Below are 20,247 nucleotides of genomic sequence, written 5' to 3' on the forward strand. Positions count from 1 at the left end.
CCTGACCGTCCCTTTCTGTTCTTCTGAGAGAGCAGGAGACACTGCATGTTGGGCTGTGGAAGTGGGCAGGGCCAGGCCTGGTGGGGCTTCTATACAGACGCTTTGCCTTGGACTCTCCTCTCTGCCGCTGAGGTCTTGGGAGTCAAATTGGGGAAGGTGGGTCCAGCTGGCACTGCGACCTCTGGGGAAAAGGAAAGTGGGGTCCAGTATGACCTGTAACCTCTCCTGACTCACACAGTTAGAGCGGTTGATGACCCACAGAACAGCAGGTCAGATTGCTGGCTCTATAAACTGACCAACCCAAGGTCAGCAGGAAAGACAGGGTCGCACTGGTTCAAGCCCAGAGAATAGGGGGCAGTTAGTGAAGGGCCAGATGCAGGATCCAGTCATGAGCAGGCAGGAGGCTGCTGGCCACCGTGAGGTTCTGGACTGTCCCTCACCTCTGAGGCTTCCCTTTCTGGGGCACAGTGCAGTGTGGGGAAGGGGGGTGAGTTTCCCTTGCAGACAGTCAGCATTGCTCATTTCGTTCTCTGGGCGACACCTCCTTCTGTCTTGTTCTACTCTTCAGCTCCAACTCTCAGGACGCATGGGATCCTTGGCAAGTTCCTCCACCTGGAGAAGGACTTGTCCAGGGAAAGGTGTTACGACATCCCCGATCGCCTGCCCCAGCCCCCTCTGGGTCCAAGTGCAGTGGATCTTGTTTTTAGGACGATCTCTTGTTGGCATCACTGCTGGGTGGGCTTTTCAGCAGGGGTTTTGCCACAACACTGCAGCCACGACATTGTGGCCACAGCACTGTGGCCATAGCATTGAGAGAGAGAAAGTATAGCATGTTCACCAGATATTCATTTCCCTCCTGTTGACTGAAGAAGTGGTCAGAACGCTTGGCTACTGACTGGAAGGCCACCATGGAACTCAACGCCACAGGAGAGACCCTTACAATGTCCTGTACACGTTGTGTGTGCGGTCATGCCGGAGCTGACCCTCCGCAGGTGTTCAGAGGCTCACAGGGGAGGGGCTTGCCCAGCCTCCACCTTCCCCTCCCCCCATCAGCTGGTGGATTTGAACTGCTTGTGCCTTTGGGATGGCAGTGCAGCTTTTCACCGCCCTCCACCACCACTCCTCCCTTCGACAGCCTTGGGAACCCTGTGGGTGCGTCTGTTGTGCGCAACAGGGGTGATATGAGTCACACCGTGAAACTTGGTCTCACATATTTCGGGCATGTTATCGGAAGAGGCCGTTCCCTAGAAAAGGACATCATCCTTGGGAAAGTACAGGGTCAGCCACAGAGAGGAAGGCCCTCGAGGAGATGGACTGGCGCAGTGACGGCCGCGGGAGACACGAGCACGTAGACTGTGAGGGTGAAGCTGAGTCCGTGCGCAAAGCCAGCTCCACGGCTCCCAACAACAAGCAGCAGCAGAGCCGCCCACGGTGGCTGACAGCGGAAGGATGTGACTGTCACTCCTACAGCGCCTCACGGGCTTGGGAAGGGCTGCTCTGGTCCCACAGGGTCACTGTAGGTCAGAAGTGGCGGGATGACCATGGGTTCTGGAATTATAGTCAGACAAGGAAAAGGGAAGATGGAAGAAGTGACACATTTGACCTGTGGTGTTAGAGAAGATATCAACTAAAACCTGAACAACCAGAAGAATAAACACAAGCCCCCAAGAAATCCAGCAGATTGTCCGTTCCAGGCAAGGACAGCGGCTCTGGCTTACTCACCTGCACGGTCAGCGAAGACCACGTCCTAGACAAGGACATTCGCTTGTTCAAGCGGAGCCTCAACAAGGAGGGATGGGTGCATGAGAAGGATTAACACAGTGACTGCGGTGCTGGGCTCAGCTCCACCAGCGATCCTGAAGACGGTGGGACTGGTCGGCGTGTGGTTCTGTGGGCGGGAAAGTCAGTACGAGCTGGAGCTGAGTAACTGCAAAGGCTGCAAATCCTAGAACATTCTAGACTCCAAATAGTAAGAGACGGGACTTGAAGATCTCTGGAGCAACAAAGCCCATGAGATACTGAGCTGTGAGACTCTGTGTCCTCAGGTCAAGGCTGATCCTTCCTCCAGAGCCTGGAAATGCTACTGACAATTCTTCTAAATGGATCGGACAGGCCTGGAGGAGAATTGTTGTTGTTGGGTACTGTCAAGTCAAGGATGATTCTTAGCGATCCTGTAAACAGCACGTCTGAACTCTGGCCTATCCTGTGCTGTCCTCACAGTCTCCTGTACGCTCAAGGCCACTGCTGCAGTCACTGTATCAGTTCATCTGGTTGAGGGCCTTTCTTTCCTTTGCCATCCCTCCACCTTTCAAGCATGATGCCCCTCTCTAAGGAATAGCTCCTCCTAACACCATGCCCAAGTATGTGGACAAAGCTTTGTCATGTTTGCCTCCAAGGAGCAATTTGGTTGCAGTTTTTCTAAGACATTACCTCTCTGTTCTTTTGGCAATCCATTTTCTCCAACATCACAACTCAAAGGCATCAATTCTTCTGTTGCCTTTATTCATTGTCCATCTCTCAGACGCATAGCAATGGATGAAAAAGATCATAGCCTAAATCAGGTGCACCTTAGTCTTCAAACTGACATCATTGCTCCCCAGTAACGTGGAGCAGTCCCTGACTGCAGACTTTCCAATGCAATGAGTCTCTGACTGCTGTTATCAACTGCAAATTAGCAAAAGTATAACCAGGGTGAGGAGTTTCTTGAGAAGGTGCATGAGCAGATGACAGCAGGAATCTGCTTTTCTGACTTTGCAAACAGCAGGACCTGTTCTCTGTTGACCTTGCTGGAACATGACCTGAGCAGGAGGAGTTTTGTTGCATTAAGGTCCTGCAGAGACGGTGAGATTCCTCCCAAAGCGAGCTCTGACTCACCTCTACAAGGAGGCGGTGTGAGGCAAGGGAGGGCCAGGGAGAGGAATGAGAAAAAGCTGTGCACCAGGCTCTGAGCCAACTTTGCCTCCTACTGACTTCTTCACCCACCCTGAAGCTGCTGGATTTTGTTGTCATTGTCACGTTAAGTGATCTGCCTGAGGCCATATGAGTGGGGGGTGGACAATTATCTGCTCCTGAGCTTCTTGGGATTGAAAGCCCCACCGCCCACCACAGCATGTGGCAGCAGTCTCAGCCAGGAACAGCCCAAATGTCCATCTGTCCCAAGACAGCAAACAGGGCCCTTCTGAGTCCTGTGCCTTCTATGATGAGAGGGTATTCTTAATCCTAACTGAGATTAAAATACAGCCACAGGACTTCAGAACTAGGACATAGGGGGCAGCTGTTCTGGTATTTCCTGAACTAGAGTCAGTGCCCATCCGCGCACAGCCTTGGCGGAACACGTGCACTGCCACCTGGACAAGCCCTGAGTTAACAAGGCAACTTTCTCTTGCTAAGTTTGTCTCTGCTTCTTCTGAAGAGCTAATCCTAGGCATGGACCAAGCAAGCCTTGAAGAAGGAAGTCCATAGTTGCTTACCCAATGAATGTCATTAGAAAGACCTCTACTGGGTTGGTGGTCAAATGTAAGAGTTGAATATAAAATGCATATTCCAGAAGGAAAAAAAGAGGCCACATATCACTCAAACAAGGGAGCTCAACCCAAAGGTACATGGTTCAAATCCACCAGCTGCTCGATGGGAGAAAGACAGGCAGTCACTTCCTGTGCAATGTATTCCCTCTGAAAGCCCACTGGGTGGGGGTGGGTAGGGGGTCAGCTGTGAGTCAGTTCAGACTTGACAGCACACAACAACAAAAACATAATACAAGTTTGGCTCTAAATGGAGCTCCCGACAGGTGGCCTCTTTAATCTGTATGCTGAGCAAATTACTCAAGAAACTGGACTCTCTGAGGAAGAGTGTGGCATCAGGATTGGAAGAAGAGTCATCAGTAACTTTCATCATGCAGATGACATAACCTTGCTTGCTGAAAGTGAAGTGGACTTGAAGCATTTGCTGCAGGAAGTTAAACATGGCAGCCTTCAACATGGATTGCATCTCAACACCGAGAAAATAAAAATCTTTGCCACTGGACCAATTGGCGACATCATGGTGGAGAAAAGATTGAAACTGTCAACAACTGTATCTTACGTGGATCCGTAATCAATACGCTTGGTACCAGCAATCTCGGCTTTGGATGTCACAGCGCAGTTGTCCCGTTGAGGAGCTCTGGTGTGATGCCGTCACGCCCTTGATGGGACCTCATGTGAGGCAGCCCCCTCCACCATGAGATGTGCTATGAGCAGCCGGTCAGCTGACGGAGCCTCACACTGGGAACATGACCTGCGCCAAACATAGACAGATCCTAGGGCTCGCTCTCACTTCCGGTGCATGAGCCATTTCCTGAGAGAAGTCTCTCCCTCTCTTGACACATGTGTATGTGAACATACGTAGACACATTGCTTGGGAAAGCAGAAGGCCAGCTCAGGAGAGGAAGGCGGCCAAGGGGATGGCCTGGCACCAGGGGCTTGAGCACAACGAAGGCTGTCAGGTTGGCACTGGACGGGGCAAGGCTTCCACCTGTTGTTCTGAGGGTCCTCTGAGTCAGAACTGGCCTTTGGCACCGAACAAGAAAATCGTTCATTGATTTTATGTCTCCAGAGAATCAAGCCCTGGACACAGCAAATTAAAAAAACAACAACAACCCAACCAACCCAAACAAAAATCCCAACTGCATGGTGTTGAATTGAGTTCGACACACAGCAGCCCTGTGAGTGCCCAGGTGGGACTGCGCTGAGGGGTTTGCGTGGCTGGAACGTCACGGAGGCACATCCCCAGCCCTTCCTCATAGGTGGGCCATGTTCACAGCTGAGTGCAAACTGCCTGCCCACCAGGGACCTTCCTGGCACAGTTTTAACCATAGTGCTGTTGAATAGTTGTTGTTTGTCTCCGGAAACCCTATGAACTTGGAGAAACCGTGAAAGTTATACAAATGTTCAGGTCTTTCATTCAGAGGGTCACTATGAGTCATCTACACAGCTTGACAGCATGTAACACCACCACCACCAAGCTAGAGAGAGCTCTGTGGGCCTGGAGGAGAGAAAGTTATGCTAACAAGTCAAAGGTGGGTGATTTTAATCTGCGGCCCTCAGGCCTGGTTTTGATTGTTTTTGGTCAAACTTTCTTCTAAGTGGTATAGCACTGATTTGTCCATTTGCCGTACAGAGGTAACTCGTGGTTGCTGTGATGCTAAACACTGTGACACTGATGTGCCAAATGTGAGAATGGCTACCCACGGTGGACAGTGTTTGGTGGAGCTCCCCGATTAAAACAAGCTTGGAAGCAGGAGTGGCATCCACTTCCAAAATAGTTTGCCTCCGGAAACTATGATCTTGGAGAAATGATGAACGTTATACAAGTGTCCAGGTCTTTCATTCATAGGGTCACTATAAGTTGTCTACCACTTGACGGCACTTAACAACAACAATCCAAGTGACAGAGTAGAACTGTCCCAGGGTCTCTCAGGCTGTGACACCGTCACACGTCACCAGGCCTTCCTCGTGTGCAGCTAGGTGGGTTCCAACCGCCCAGCTCTTCACCCTTGCGCCACCCAGCACACCTGGCCAGGACCCTTAGCTTACTGGAGGTCTCCCGTCAAGCTTGCAAGGTTGCAGCTCCTCAGGGGAACAGACTGCCTCATCTCCCCCACCCCCAGAGCCACGCAACACATAATGCACCGTGCGACCAGAACTCCTCACCAGCAGACAAGGAACCCCTAAACCTGACTACCCGTCAGAACCACATGACGAGACGTGAAGCTTCTGATTCAGAAGACACATCCCAAAATAACAAACCCACAACTTCAGTGGGTGACACCTACAACCTGTATTTGTTAAAGGCTCTGTTGATACTGAGGGTAAGTCAGGGTAGGAAGTTCCCGGCCACATGGTGTCACAGCAGTGGACAGACACACAGCCGCGCCTGTTCCCAGCCATCCACGGTCCACTCTGCTGTGGATTCTGTGCCCCCAGGTCACTCAACCGTGTCCAGAGTGTAAGGCACCAAACCCATCTAGTCGATTCCAACTCAAGACGAGCCTCCTTCAAGTTTCAGAGGTTGTGAATCCTGACAGGAACAGTCTACCTCCTCTTTCTCCTAACTGGGGGCTTTGAACCTCTGGCCTCCCAGGTATTAGCTCAATACACAAAGTACTACAACAAGAGAATAACTTGAATTCAAGGTAGGGGCAACCTCAATTAAAAACAAATTCAAATACAGACAAAAGGCATTGGAGCCCTCCTTTTTCTCTGCTTCCTCCTGCCTTGGATGCACATGTGATGGCGGGCACTGCAGCAGCCATTCTGCAGCCAGCACACACAGTGTGCGTGCACACACACACACACACACACACACAGGTGTGCGAAGGAAAGCACAGCTGCCTGCTAGCTCTCAACCATCTCCCCCTCCATATGTAAATTGTAAATGAGTTTTCATTTCGTTAAAAATTGTAAAGTATTAAGAGCTTTACAATGAATATTATACACCTGAAATTATTTTGTGGTGATGTGGTGTCATGCTTAAATCTTCCTCATTGTAGCAGCACATATCTAAAGAAAGTCTGTACCGTTCAAACCAGTAAGCTATTCAGTGAAACTTATTCTGGAAAAAAAATTAAACAGATTTCAACAAACAAGAAGTTATGTATATAAATATGTTAGTTACAAAATCATGGAGGTGAACCCCTGGAAATAAATTAAGACTCTAACAGTAAGAGGAGCATTGAACATACCACAGACTGCCAAGAGAACAAATAGATCTGTCCTGGAAAGGGTGAAACCAAGCTGCTCCTTGAATCTCAAAGCTCCGTCTCACATACTTTGGGCATGATGCCAAGAGGGACCAGTTCTTAGAGAAAGAAATCATGCTTGGAAGGGTGGAGGGCAGTGCAAGAGAGGAGGACTCCAGATGAGACGGACTGACATAATACCTGGGGCAATGGTGGGGTTAGGTGTGTCAGAGACAGTGAGACTGGCTCAGGACGGGGCAAGGTTCAGAACTATCGTTTACAGGGTTTCTATGAGTCTCAGGCAACTTGACTGCACATGACAACAGTAAGAGGAAGTCCGTACCTTCAAATGAATATGATGTGGCCATTTGAAAAATTAAAAATATGCAGAATGTGCTGACTTAGAAAAATAATGAAACATCTGAACACAAAACAGAAGGTCAGACTGCTGCCTCCAGTGACATGGACCAGATAACAGGGTGGAACTTCCTTGTGGAAACGGAGAAAACGGGCAAAAGTCAGAGAAATCCTTCTTCAGCAATAAAGACTATCAGAAAGGAGGAAATACAGAATCAGAGGCGCAGAACCAGAAGTCCAGAGAAGTGATTGCCACATTGGGAGTGACATATTTACCGGAGGGAGGGGCTGGAGGCAGCAGATTTTTGACATCTTAGTAGGTGAAATGGTCCAGCACTGAGAACAGGCAACCAGTTCTCCAGAGCAAAAGAATGGCAGTCCCCATTGTATGTCCAGAATATGAGCCCTAAAAGTCCCCATTAAAAGAGTCAGCTCGCCCTTAAATTGCAGCATTGCTTCAAGTCATCTCAAGCAATGAAAGAAAATACAAAGAACCAGGAGGTACAGAGAAGTCAGTGAAAACCCCCTCAGAAGAAGATAATTAATAGAAAGTTATTTCTTTAAATAAATCTAATTTTTAAAAAATCACATGATGTCGTGCCTGCAGTGATGGACGAATCAGTCTGCTTTACCTACATAGCAAACTCCCACGACAAGGGAGCTCTGGTGGCTTAGTGGCAAGAAGCTGTGCTGCTTGAAGGTACATGGTTCGAATCCACCAGATGCTCTGCTGGAGAAGGAGGGATGGTGTCCTCCTGTGCCAGTCAGATCTGATTTGACAGTTCACAAAATTAATAATAATAAATCTCTTTAAAAAAACCCAAATTCCCACAACAGCACTTACCTCCTGACGTGCAGTTCCCTGATTACAGTCTGGTGAGCTTAATTCGTTCTTTGCTGAGATCTCAGGAGGTTGAAATGAAGGCGTTGGTTTTGCTGTGTTTTCATCTATGGCATCTGGGAAAGTAGCCACGTCTCAGCTCAGGCCCTTGTGGGTGCAGTACTGACGTCCCCACTTTCTTGTTACCTGTCCCCTCTCTAACAACCAAGGCCATTCCCCTCCCACCGCCAACTACCAACGCTTTTTTACTCATTGCAAACACTTTTATAAGAAACAAATGGCCGCTATCCACACGGACCTCACTTGATGGTCTGCACAGGAATCAGATCAATTACACCTGTGGACAGACTCGTTGAAGAAGCTCAATATTAGCCATGAAAAGTAGGCCAGGTGCTGAGTGTGGAACTAACCACCAACTACTCATATGCACGTTCAAGCTGAAGCTAAAGAGACTTAAATCAAATCCACAAGAGCCAAAGTTTGACCTTGAGTCAATCTTACCTGAAATAAAAAAACTGTCTCAAGAACAGGTCTGAGGCCTCGGACACTAATGAGCGAAGACCAGGTGAGCTGTGGGAGGGTGTCAGGAATAGCCCCCGTGATGTAAGGTACTAGTGCTTTCTTGTCTTCAAGTTTGGCATTCCAATCACGGGTATTATCAATGCAACCTGACTGCAGATCTTGATGGGACGCCTTAATTTCTTCATGTTTTTCCTTTGGTAGTTGCCATTTATATCTGGATAATAGTGTATTAACAGGTCTTCTGTGGACGTCAGTGGATATTCTGGCGCTGACACTTACACTTCAGGGTAGACCTTGAAATGTTCTTTTGGCAGTGACACACATGATACCATCCCTCTTCCATCTGTCCTCAGACCGTATGATAGATTTAAAGCAACAGCGGCAGTCCACTTGAGCTCACCAGCACCCAGCATGCCAACCTTGGCACGGACCATTTGATTGTCAACAACTTCCATTTTTCCTAAATTCAGAGTTTGTAGTTGTTTCTTCTTATTCTGGATATTGCTACATCAGTAAGTGAAGCTTCTGAAAGCTTTATTCTCCCCACACCATTAAGGAAGACACCCCCCCCACCCCTCCCCGTGAGGAGGTCGCTTCCCCCGTTGACATTTCAGTGCCTTCCACGCTGAGTGGCTCTTTGTTCAGGACAACATCAAGCAATGTTTTGCTGCTTTTCAGAGTTTTCACTGGCTAATTTATCCCAGTCTCGCAAGTAGGAGTGGCATCCACTTCTGAAATAGCTTGCCTCCGGAAACTCTATGAACTTGGAGAAACGATGAAAGTTATGCAAGTGTTCAGGTCTTTCGTTCATAGGGTCGCTATGAGTCGTCTAGGACTCGTTGTTGTTGTTTGGTGCCGTCGAGTCGTAGACGACTCATAGCGACCCTATGAACCAACGGCCTGAGCACTGTTCGTACATAGAGTTTCTGGAGGCAAGCCATTTCGGAAGTGGATGCCGCTCCTGCTTCCAGGCTTGATTTAGTTGGGAAGCTCCAGCCAACACTGTCCACCATGGGTGCCCATTACCACAATTGGCACATCACTGTCACAGGCTTCAGCATCACAGCAACCACGAGTTACCTCTGTACAGCAACGCACAGACCAGTGCTATACCACCTAGAAGAATGTTTGACAGGAAGACAATTTGAACCTGGCCGAGGGCCGCAGATGAAAATCACCCACCTTCGGTTTGGTAGCACAGCTTCCTTTCCACTAGGCCAACGTAGCTCTCTCTTTGTCATTGTCATTGTTATTGTTGTTTGATGCTGTTGAGTCGTAGATGACTCATAGCGACCCTATGAATGAACAGCCTGAGCTAGGACTCGAAGGCACTTAAAAACAACAATTTCTTCTAAAGTGGACTGTGACTCCTAGTTCCTAGTCTGCCTTAGTCTGGACACTCTGCTGAAATCTGTGCTCCTGAGCAAACCCACTGGCATCTGAGAGGCTGGTGATACAGCTTTCAGCATCGCAGCAGTTCACAGCCACCGCAGTCCAGCAAACTGACAGGTGAGTGGGAGACTCAGAAAAGAGCACCGTAGCCATTCGGGGCACTGGGGAGCAGTCAGGCATATGTGTCACCGGTGTAACTGAAGGAGAAGAGAGGCTGCCGCAGGCAGGAGCCAGGACTTGACTGTGACTCAGCCAACCCTACACAGGATGCAGCATGGTCCCCGCCTGGTCCCCAGCCAACCTCACAGTCCCTGCTGTTGCAGCAACTGTATAATACATGTTTTTAGGGTATTCCTGCTCCTCACTAACACGCTCTTTTCCTAAGCAAAGTCCTTCTCCAGGGACTGGCCCTTCCTGAAAATGTGTCCAAAGTGTGTGAGGCGACATGTCTCCAACCTTGCTTCTAAGGAGCATTCCGGCTCTGCTTTTTCCTGGGTTTGTGTGTTCTTTCAGCCATCCGTGGGATTCAGTATTCTCCACCAGCATCACAGTTCAAAGGCACCAATCCTTCTCAGGTCTCGCTTATTCATTGTTCAACTTGCACAGACATATGGGGTGGTTGAAAATGCCATGGCTCTGTGGCTTAGTGGTAAGAAGTTGTGCTACCAACCCAAAGGAACACAGTTTGAATCCAGCAGCTTCCCCTTCCCCCCCCCCAAAAAAAAAAGATGGGCAGTCTCTTCCTGTGAGAGTTACTGTCTCTGAAAACTCACTGGAGGGTCACCTATAAGCTAAGTACTGACTGGACGGCACATAACAACCACCTCCATGAGAGATGACTGTATTTATTCAATCATGTGGAGGTGACGATGTGGCAGTGGAAAAACCAGGACTTGGCAAGATAATGGCCAGCTGTTTCCAAAATAAAGAAAGCCATAAAGTCACATGGTCTTGTGTCCCTCTCAGGACAAATTCAAAGACAGTATTGTGAGAGAAACACCAGAACAAACTGCTGAAGACAAGAGCATTTCTCAAAACAACCAGGGAGAAAGTTACATCACTTTTCAAGAAGCAACAAGAAACCTTAGCTGACTTTTAGCAGAAACTATGCAATCTAGAAAAGCTGAAGTGAAATATTTAAAGTGTGGAAAGAAAGTAACCACCAACATAGAAATACACACCCAGTGAAAATGTCCTTTGAAAAGGAGGCGAAATAAAAATGTTCTCAGATGTAAAGCTGGACAGAATTCATTATCAGTGTGCAAAGATGTTCATGACCATTTTAGCATACAAATAAATGCAACCAGAAAGAAACCTTTCTCACATATAACGTGCACGATCACTGACAGGATGTTACAGTCACAGACCCTGGGATTTAAAGCTCACACACATGCGTGTGTATGTTTTCCAGACATAAAATGACCCTGTTGTTGTTGTTGTTGTTATGTGCTGTCAAGTCACTTGCGACTCATAGCGACCCTATGTACAACAGCACTAAAACCCTGCTCTGTCCTGTGCCAATCGCACTGCCTCTGACACTCCCATCCCTATTACCCCAGTCACCGAATCAATCCGTCTCATAGAGGGTCTTCCCCTCCTGCGCTGTCCCTCCGCCCTCCCAAGCATGATGTCCCTCTCCAAGGACCCGTCCCTCCTGGCAACATGTCCAAAGTATGTCAGACGAAGCCCCAGAATCCTTGACCCTAGACTGAAAAAAAAAGGGAAACAGGACTAGAGCACAGCAGAATGAATATAGATACGAAAACTCCAAAATAAATATTGGCTGCAAAATGGACAAAGGGAATGCGTGGTGACAGTCACACCAAGAGCAGTGTGACGGCATCGCGTGCCAGTGCGGCCGGGATTTCCAGGAGAACTAGCCCGTCTGTTATGCTTCTAACCTCTACGATGTCGATGGCCTCAAAGGGGACAAAGGCAGCTTGACTTGGAGAAAGTGAGGCTGGAGCACTGCTTGGAGACGTGGATGGTGGCGCTCCATTCATCTCACACACTTCGGGCGTGTCGTCAGAAGGGAAAGGACTTTGTGCTGGGAAGGGTGGGGGTCCAGAGACAGAGAGGAGGAGCGTCCAGGAAAGGGACTGACACAGTGAGTGCAACAATGGACTTGAGGAGAGTGAGGGCCTTGAGGACAGTGCCGGAAAGGGCAGGGTGTTGCTGGGAAGACAGCGATGGACTGTCAGGCGCTCAATGACAACACTTAACAACAACAACAACAACAACGAGATGTGCTGAGGCAAGGGGGCAGCCCTTCTGCAGGACTCTCTCCTTACCTTTTAATTTGGAGAATTAGACTATGCTGTGTCTGGATGTTTTTCTTTGAGGTCTAGTCTCTACGGTGTCACTAAGGTGCAGTTTTAGGGTGAGCAAAGCAGCCCCCTGCAGTCACACTGCCAGAGCGCATTCACCTACTTCACCCCAAGAATCACTCGTGCACAGTCCCTGATTTTTGTGACAGGAGTTTTGGAGGGATTGGTGCTCAGGAAACACCCTCCATGGGCTTATTTTACCCCTTAAAAGATTTTTCTATTTCTGAAAGCTTCAAATTTAAAAACTAAGCTCTTCCCTAGTCTTTGGGGTTTGGCTTGCAGCTACTGCTTTTCTATTTATAATGCCCGCCAATTTGAACGTTCATCTTTGTGAAGGTGTCTGAATACTCACAGGGAGCCTGGGCAGCACAGTGTGTAGCATGTTGGAACACGAATTGAAAGGTCAGTGGTTCAAATCTTGGTAGTCCCTTCTCTTACTGATTTGCAGCCTCAGAAACCCGGCTGGAGGGTCACCATGAGGCGGTACTGACCACCCCAGTGGCCGTGGCTGGGGGCGTGAAGACTACAAATCTAGTTAATGAAACCCCTTCAGTCATTTAAGATTGTAAAACACTAAGTGAATATATTAAAATTCTTAAATATTTCATCTGTTTAATGAACAGAACCTTCTTGGTACTAATCAAGCTTGAGGCATAAAATAATTTAGGAATGCAATGAACTCAAATCTCTTATGTATTTCCATATCATTCCCACATATTCCCATACAATTCAGGAAGATTTCCATATAACATGACAAATAAGTTATTATACACTTTAAATTAAATTTCTGAGGCTTTCTTTCTCTTAAATCAGCTACGTTCCTTAAACATTATAACATCATGAAATACCGACCCGCTCAGAGGCCTTAAGGCAAGAGTCACACTTCTGCAGCTTTTACTCTGGATACCATTTCATACTCAGTTCTAAGTTTTCATGAGATTTTAGGGTATTTACTCACTAAGGAGGACAAATATCTTTCCAATAAATGGAGTTTACTTTTGAGCAGAGACTGAGTCCAGGAAGTGATGAGGTGTGGACAGTGATGAGCCTGACAGACTGCTGCTGATGCTGTCAAGGGTACCGTAATGTCAGGAAAAGATGTGCAGCAATCCCACATCCTTGAGTGAGGGTGTGCCAAAGCAGTATTTCAAAAACAATACTCCTTTAACTGTGAAACATACACATACATCAAAGTGTATAAGGAAAGAAGAGGATGCCTTTGAGCTGTGGTGCTGGAGAAGAGTGTTGAATATACCATGGACTGTTGGAGAACAAACAGGTTCATCCTGGAAAGCGGGAAACCGGGCTGTTCCTTGGAGTCATGGATTCTGAAGCTTCGTCTGACATACTTTGGACATGTTGCAAGGATGGACCAGTCCTTGGAGAGGGACATCATGCTTGGGAGGGTGGAGGAAGACCCTCGATGAGGTGGATTGATTTAGTGACTGGGGTAATCGGGGGCAGGTGTGTCAGAGATGGTGAGTTGACACAGGACAGAGCAGGGTCTAGGACTGTTGTACATAGGATATATGAGTCGCAGGTGACTCAATGGCACATAACAACAACAACAATAACGTAAGTTTATCTTGACATAGCAAACACACGTAATCACCACTCAGTGAGGGAACAGAAGCTTTGCCGAACCCGAGGTCTGTCTGTGAGCCCCTCCCAAGTGCAGCCCCCCGTCTGTCAGTTCCGCTTCCTTATTGTCCTTGTACAGGTTTACCACCTAAGCGCACCGCTCAGGCCCTGTAGGCCATTCTGGGCTTGAGAGATGTTAATACAACGGCAGCACTAGTGTGATCTCACCTGGGTCTGGCTCCTGGGGCCTTTTGGTGAGACACAGCCTCCTCGATGGGGTCAGAGGTTTAGTATCCGTGGCTGTAGTGTGTCTCGTTGTGTGAAGGTTCTTCCGTTACATGTCCATTCTCCTGGTGCTCAGAGGGGTTGATTGCCTTTGGGGCTCTGGTGAATAGTTTGGCTCCAGATACATTTGGCCAAGATCCCTGGTGTGCACAACCAGAGCTCAAAGTCAAGTCCAAGCCCTCAAGTTGACTGTGTGTCTTCCAGTGAGGCTGCGAGTTCCAATCACCCAACTCCCCTTAGCTGTTCAACACATCATTCCATCCTGTATGTTTCCAGGTCAATAATCCGAGCTCCTGAGTTCTGGAAATACATAGAGTAACTCGGCACACGGTTCCTATCCACAAGGTGTCTGTGGGAGAAAGTGGGCAATCTTGTGTGATTTACTCCTGTGCGATTTACTGCTTCTGAAAACTTGTTATAGAATCAGCTATGAGTCGGTTTTGACTTGACAGTACACAATTACTGCAACATTTACTAACTAAATTTACTAACTGAAGTCAAAGGATTACACAGGCCATGGCATCATCATCTTGGCATTGTCAGTCTTTCTAGGTTTACAACTTAGAATAAGCATGCTGTAATGTCTCATTTTGGTTAAAATTTCATTTCCTTAATAATTAATCAGGTAGGACTCTTTATAATTATCTTGATCTGTTGCTGTTGTATTTTCTGAAGTATCTATTTAAATCTCTTCTTTTTTGCACTCAGCTGCCAATATTTTTTATTTTATTTTATTAATTTTAGTGAATGTTTACAGAGATTTTGAATAGCCGTTCATTCATTGCTGCATTTTTCTCCCTGCCCACCCCTCCCCCCCAGTTTGCTCTGCTCTTTGAAAAGTAAAAGAAAAATTACTTCATTGGTATACAATCTCTCCCCCCAAGTCTACTCCACTATGCAACCTTCATTCTGGACTCTTGTCATAACCATAATACCCAATCATGTATCGCTTTCTCCCTCATCTGTTTCAATGCAGTATACATTATTTATCCAATTTTTCTCAGTCTCACCCCAACCCTGATGTCATTATTTTTTTAAATGGTATTTGTAGGATTTCAGTGAGGGAAACATTTTTGAGGTGGGCCCATACTATTCTGTACCTGTTATATGGCAGAACAATGGCTTCCCAAGACTCCACCTTGCACATTGTGGCTGAATTACCTACAGAAAGGTCTTTGTAGGTGTGATTACGGGGTCAATGTTGGTAAGGAGACTGACCTGGGTTGCTCAGGTCGGTCCCTTGTCGCTGCTCTCAGGTGCCATCAAGCTGACCTCAACTCATGGTGGCCCCGTGAGCCTCCCTGCGCTGTGCACCTCGTCACCTCTACCAGCCTCAAACCATCACTGTGGTCACCGTGTCAATCCAGCTCTCGAGGGTCTTCTCTTTTGCTGAACCTCTGCCTTTCCCACCATGATGTTTTTCCATGCAGGTGACACAGCTCTGCTCGCTGAAGCTGAGGAGGACCTGAAGTGCTTGCTGCAGATGGTCAAGGTGCAGCCTTCAATATGAATTGAAGCTCAGCGTCAGGAAGACAAAGGTTCTCACCACTGGGCCAATTGGCAGCTTCATGATGGACGGAGAAGAGATTGAGGATGTTCACAATTTCAGCTTGCTGGGTTCCACATCAACACTCTTGGCACCAGTAGTCAGGAAGTCAAAAGATGACTTGCATTAGGGAAATCTGCTGTTAGAGACCTCTCCAGAACGCTGAGATGCAAAGATGTCAGTCTAGAGACTAAGATGCACCTGATCCAGGCCATGGTCTTTGCAATTACATGCTACATATCAGAGAGCTAGACAATGACTAAGGAAGACAGAAAAAGAATTGATGCCTTTGAGTTGTGGTGCTGGAGAAGCGTATTGAACATACCACGGGCAACCAGGAGAACAAATAGATTTGTCTTAGAGTGAAACCAAATTTCTCTTTGGAGGCTAAGATTTTGAAACTCCGTCTCACATACTTTGGCATGTGGCCAAGAAGGAACCTGTCCTTGGAGAGGGACATCATGCTTAGAAGGGTGGTGGGACAGTGCAGGAGAGGAAGACCCTGGATGAGATGAATTGACACGATAAGCGGGGCAATGGGAGGTAGGTGTGTCTGAGTCATTGAGACTGACTCCAGCTAGGGCAGCCTTCATAGCTGTTGTCACTATGAAACACAGGAGACTCGATGGCACATAACAACAACAGCCCTTCCTCACCCTGTGTCCACAGCACAAGAAGAAATGTCCCTATCCGCGCCTCTGAGCTGCATCCTGGCTGCACTTGCTCAAAGATAGTTTTGTTTGTTGACAGTCCGTGAGCTTTTCAGTCCTCCTCGCTTACACCACATCTCAAAGGCCTGCTGTTACCAAGCAAATCCTGTAAAGCAGGAAAACACCTCTGTGGTCACAGGGAGACACGGCCACAGGGGAAAGATCAGAGATGTGATGTTGACCTTGAAGGAAGTAGAGGAAGGGGCCCCGAGCTTCAGAAAGAGGGTGGAACTGGCAAAGACAAGGCTATGGATTCTCCCCGGAGCTTCCAGGAGAACTACAACCCTGCCAACATCCTGATTCCAGTTCAGTGAGACCCACGTTGGACTTCTGGCCTCCAGGTTGTAAGACAGGAGACCTGCGCTATCTTAAACCACAAACTGGCAGCAACAGAATCACCTCCCTGGGTGAGTTCCAGCCAGCCACCCAGTAGGTCTCCGGTTTGCAATCTTCATGGGGAACAGGTGCCTCACCTTTTTCTCACATGATAAGTAACTGAAAAGCGCCTGTCACTGGATTGGTTCCGTCCCTACTTACCTTACAGCACAGCAGAGCCCGCCACCAGGCTCTCAGTCCTGAGAACTCTACAAAAGTGGACTGACACACGGGTCGCTCACCAAACAAAGGGTGGTTTCAAAGAAACCAAGCTTTTGGCAAGCAACTGAGTACTTCAACCACTGAGCCACCAGTTGTTGTTGTTATTGTTGATTGTCTTCAAGTCGAGCACAACTCATTGCGACCCTGTGAACACAAGGCCTGAAGCCCCACTACAACTATTGACATTTATTAAAGTTCATTGAGTTTCCAGAGGCATGTTGTTTAGGAAGTGGACACCATTCCTGCTTCCAAACCTGTCATAGTATGTTACTGTTTTTATGAGCCATTGAGTTGCCTGCGATGTATAGTGACCCTGTGTACAGCAGCGCTGAACCCTTCCTTGTCCTGAGCCAGTCTCACTAATTCTGACACACCCATCGCCCCAATTACTGTATCAATCTAGCTCAGCCAGGGTCTCCCTCTCCCGCACTGTCCGTCCACCCTTCCGAGCATGATGTCCTTCTCCAAGAACTAATCTCTCCTGGCCACATGCCCAAAGAGCCACCAGTGGTTTAGTGAAACCACTAAAACCCAAAGGCATACAAGTCACAAGGGGCTTCGGGCCCTCTGTACATTCGCGTATCCCTTCAGGTGTTCTTTGATGACACAAGTGTATCCCACTGACCTCTCTTTTCTGAAAAGGCACAGCAGCGCCTCTCTCCTGGTCAGCGTGGGCCTTCCCAGCTCTCTTCCTGAGACAAGCGGCATGAAACATTGACTGTGCCAAGGCTGGAAACAGAAGCGCTTTAACTGACCTTCTCCCTTTTCATGAACACCTCACGGACTCTGAAGCACAAACATATCTGTGCTGGGGGCGGTCCAACCAGTGTGCTCCTCGGAGGAGGGGATGCTCATCTGACACCCTTGGGCATGTGGCCAGGAGGGTCTAGTCCTTGGGAAAAGACCTCCTGCTGGGAAAGACAGAGGGTCAGGCAGGGAGAGGATGAGGCTTGCTGAGACGGGCTGACACAGCCCCAGGAACAGTGTGTGTTGGGGCCGTGGAGGAGGGGGCGGAGTAGAGCAAGGCTCTGGGATGTTGGCCATGGGTTTGCTACGAGCTCTAACTGACCCGACAACGCGAACCAACAGCAACAACTCTTCATCGGCATTTTCAGGCCAAGTATGACCTTTGGGAGAAACCTGTACGGACTCTGTCAAGGAGTTGTGGGGACACAGAGCGTTAGAGCTGAAGAAGAGTATCCAGTGGTGTCAATGAAAGGAACAGGCTTGGAGCTTGAGGTTGGAAATGGATGAAAGGGCCACTTAACCTCTCTGGACATCAGTCCTTGCACCTGTCAGATGGGCGTTCCAATTCTGCCTCATTTACCAAATTTCTGAGACTTCTCCACTAGTCATCAGTGTGTGGTACAGGGGATGTGTTGTATGGGAGCTGTGTTGTACAGGGGACGGGTGTGGTATGGTGGCTGTGGGGAATATTGTATTGGGGGGTGTTCTAGAGGGGAGTATTGTACTGAAGTGTGTGTTGTATGGGGGTGTTGTATGCAAAGTGTTGTAGGTGGGGTGTGTTGTAGGGGGTGTGTTTTACGTATGTGTGTGTGTTGTTCAGGGGCATGTTGTACAGGGGGGCATGTTATACAGGCACATGTTGTTTGGGGGGCATATTGTACATGGGGCGTGTTGTATGGGGGCATGTTGTACAGAAGGGTATGTTGTACAGGTGCGTGTTGTACTGGTGGTGTGTTGTATGGGGAGTATGTTGTACAGGCACGTGTTGTATGGGGGCATGTCGTAAAGGGGCATAATGTACAGGGAGTGTGTTGTATGGAGGTGTGTTGTACAGGTTGTATAGGCACGTGTTGTATGGGTGGTGTGTTGGGGGGTGTGTTGTACAGGGGGGTATGTTGTACAGGTGCCTGTTGTATGGGGGCATGTCGTAAAGGGGCATATTGTACAGGGAGTATGTTGTATGAAGGTGTGTTGTACAGGGTGTATAGGCACATGTTGTATGGGTGGTGTGTTGTACAGCGGGGTATGTTGTACAGGCACCTGTTGTATGGGGGCATGTTGTAAAGGGGCATATTGTAGAGGGAGTGTGTTGTATGGAAGTGTGTTGTACAGGGTGGTATGTTGTACAGCCTTGTGTTGTATGGGTGGTGTGTTGGGGGGTTGTTGTACAGGCTCGTGTTGTATGGGTGGTGTGTTGGGGGTGTGTTGTACAGGTGCGTGTTGTGTGTGTGGGTGTTGTACAGGTAGCATGTTGTAAAGAGGCATGTTGGGGAGGGTGTTGTACAGGGTGGTTTGTATGTCGGTGTGATGCTGGAAACCACACCGATGATTCTAATCACACGAGGACACCTCCAGCAGACGGTGCTGTGGAGCTGCCAGACTATGACCGACTGGAACCCTGGCCTGGTGCTTCACATCCAATGATCAACCAACAGGAACCCAGAACAGTGTGCATGTCGGTGCTGGAGCGGACGCCCTAGGTGAGACGGCCCTCGGGATGCACTGGGGCTGCAGCAGTGGACCTGAGCACAGTGACCTCAGAGAAGAGGGAGTGGACGGGACAGCACCTCCGCCTCCTCTCTGTGGGTCACCAGAGAGGGACCCCGGCAGACAGAAGCTTATGGAACAATGGATTTGGAAACATGATTAGGGAGAGGTTTTGGAAAAAGCAAATAAAAATTGGTAAAGCAAGATGCTGTCAGAAATCAAACACTTTATAATCAACATTGTTCACTCATTGCAATGAGGTTGGGGTCTGCTGTTTCCTGGGATGGGTACTACTGGGCTTTACAGAGCAAGGCGTGGTTGGAAATGGATCAAGTGGGGCTACAGAACGAGGAGTCTGATGTTGCCCTGCCTTCCGCCCTGACAGATAAGGGGCTCTGGTGGGACCAGTGGGGCCTCCTGGCCCGTTAGGTGGGTCGCAGCTTCATCTCTGACATCTTGTAGCTGTAGTTGTACCCCTTCCCTGAGTACCAGTTGATGCCATCGGCAGAGCTCGCATGGGACCCGCCAAGGTAGAGACCGTTGAGGTTTGTCGAGTGGCAGCTCGCGTACCACCAGGCTCCCTTGTACGTCTGAGCACAGTTCCCGCTGCTGTATTGGTCGTTGTCCTGGTCTTTGGTGGTGAAGAAATTGTTGTCCTGGGCTTTCAGAGAATCACCTGATGGGGACAAAAGTATGTGTGTATGTGTGTGTGTGCGTGGTGAGGTGGCGTAGAAAAGCCCTGCCTCCCGCTTCCACATGGTGCCACCCTCCCCAGAGGGCCTGCCCAGACAGGTCAGAGCCCACCCAGGGCAGCGGGACAAAAGAACAGAAGCACTTTCAGGACCTAGCACGTGACCTGGCCTCCTTCCTCCTGTAGACACTGCTCCCTCCTGGGCCCCAATGAGAACTCCCTCTCCCCA

The 20,247-nt window shown here is 48.6% G+C and overlaps 1 protein-coding gene across 1 annotated transcript in view; it reads right to left on the bottom strand.

Moving 5' to 3' along the window:
• Positions 1 to 19,752: 19,752 nt before the first annotated feature.
• Positions 19,753 to 20,247, bottom strand: part of LOC102868654 (ficolin-2-like) — a 10,058-nt gene continuing 9,563 nt past the window's right edge. Inside the window, exon 8 of the mRNA XM_006902382.1 lies at positions 19,753 to 20,003. Within this exon, the coding sequence (XP_006902444.1) occupies positions 19,753 to 20,003 (251 nt within the window). The remainder of the gene's footprint in view (positions 20,004 to 20,247) is intronic.

Source organism: Elephantulus edwardii, unplaced genomic scaffold (assembly GCF_000299155.1).
Source record: "Elephantulus edwardii isolate Elephantulus edwardi_28Jun2011 unplaced genomic scaffold, EleEdw1.0 scaffold00401, whole genome shotgun sequence".
In the NCBI taxonomy this organism is placed as follows: domain Eukaryota; kingdom Metazoa; phylum Chordata; class Mammalia; order Macroscelidea; family Macroscelididae; genus Elephantulus; species Elephantulus edwardii.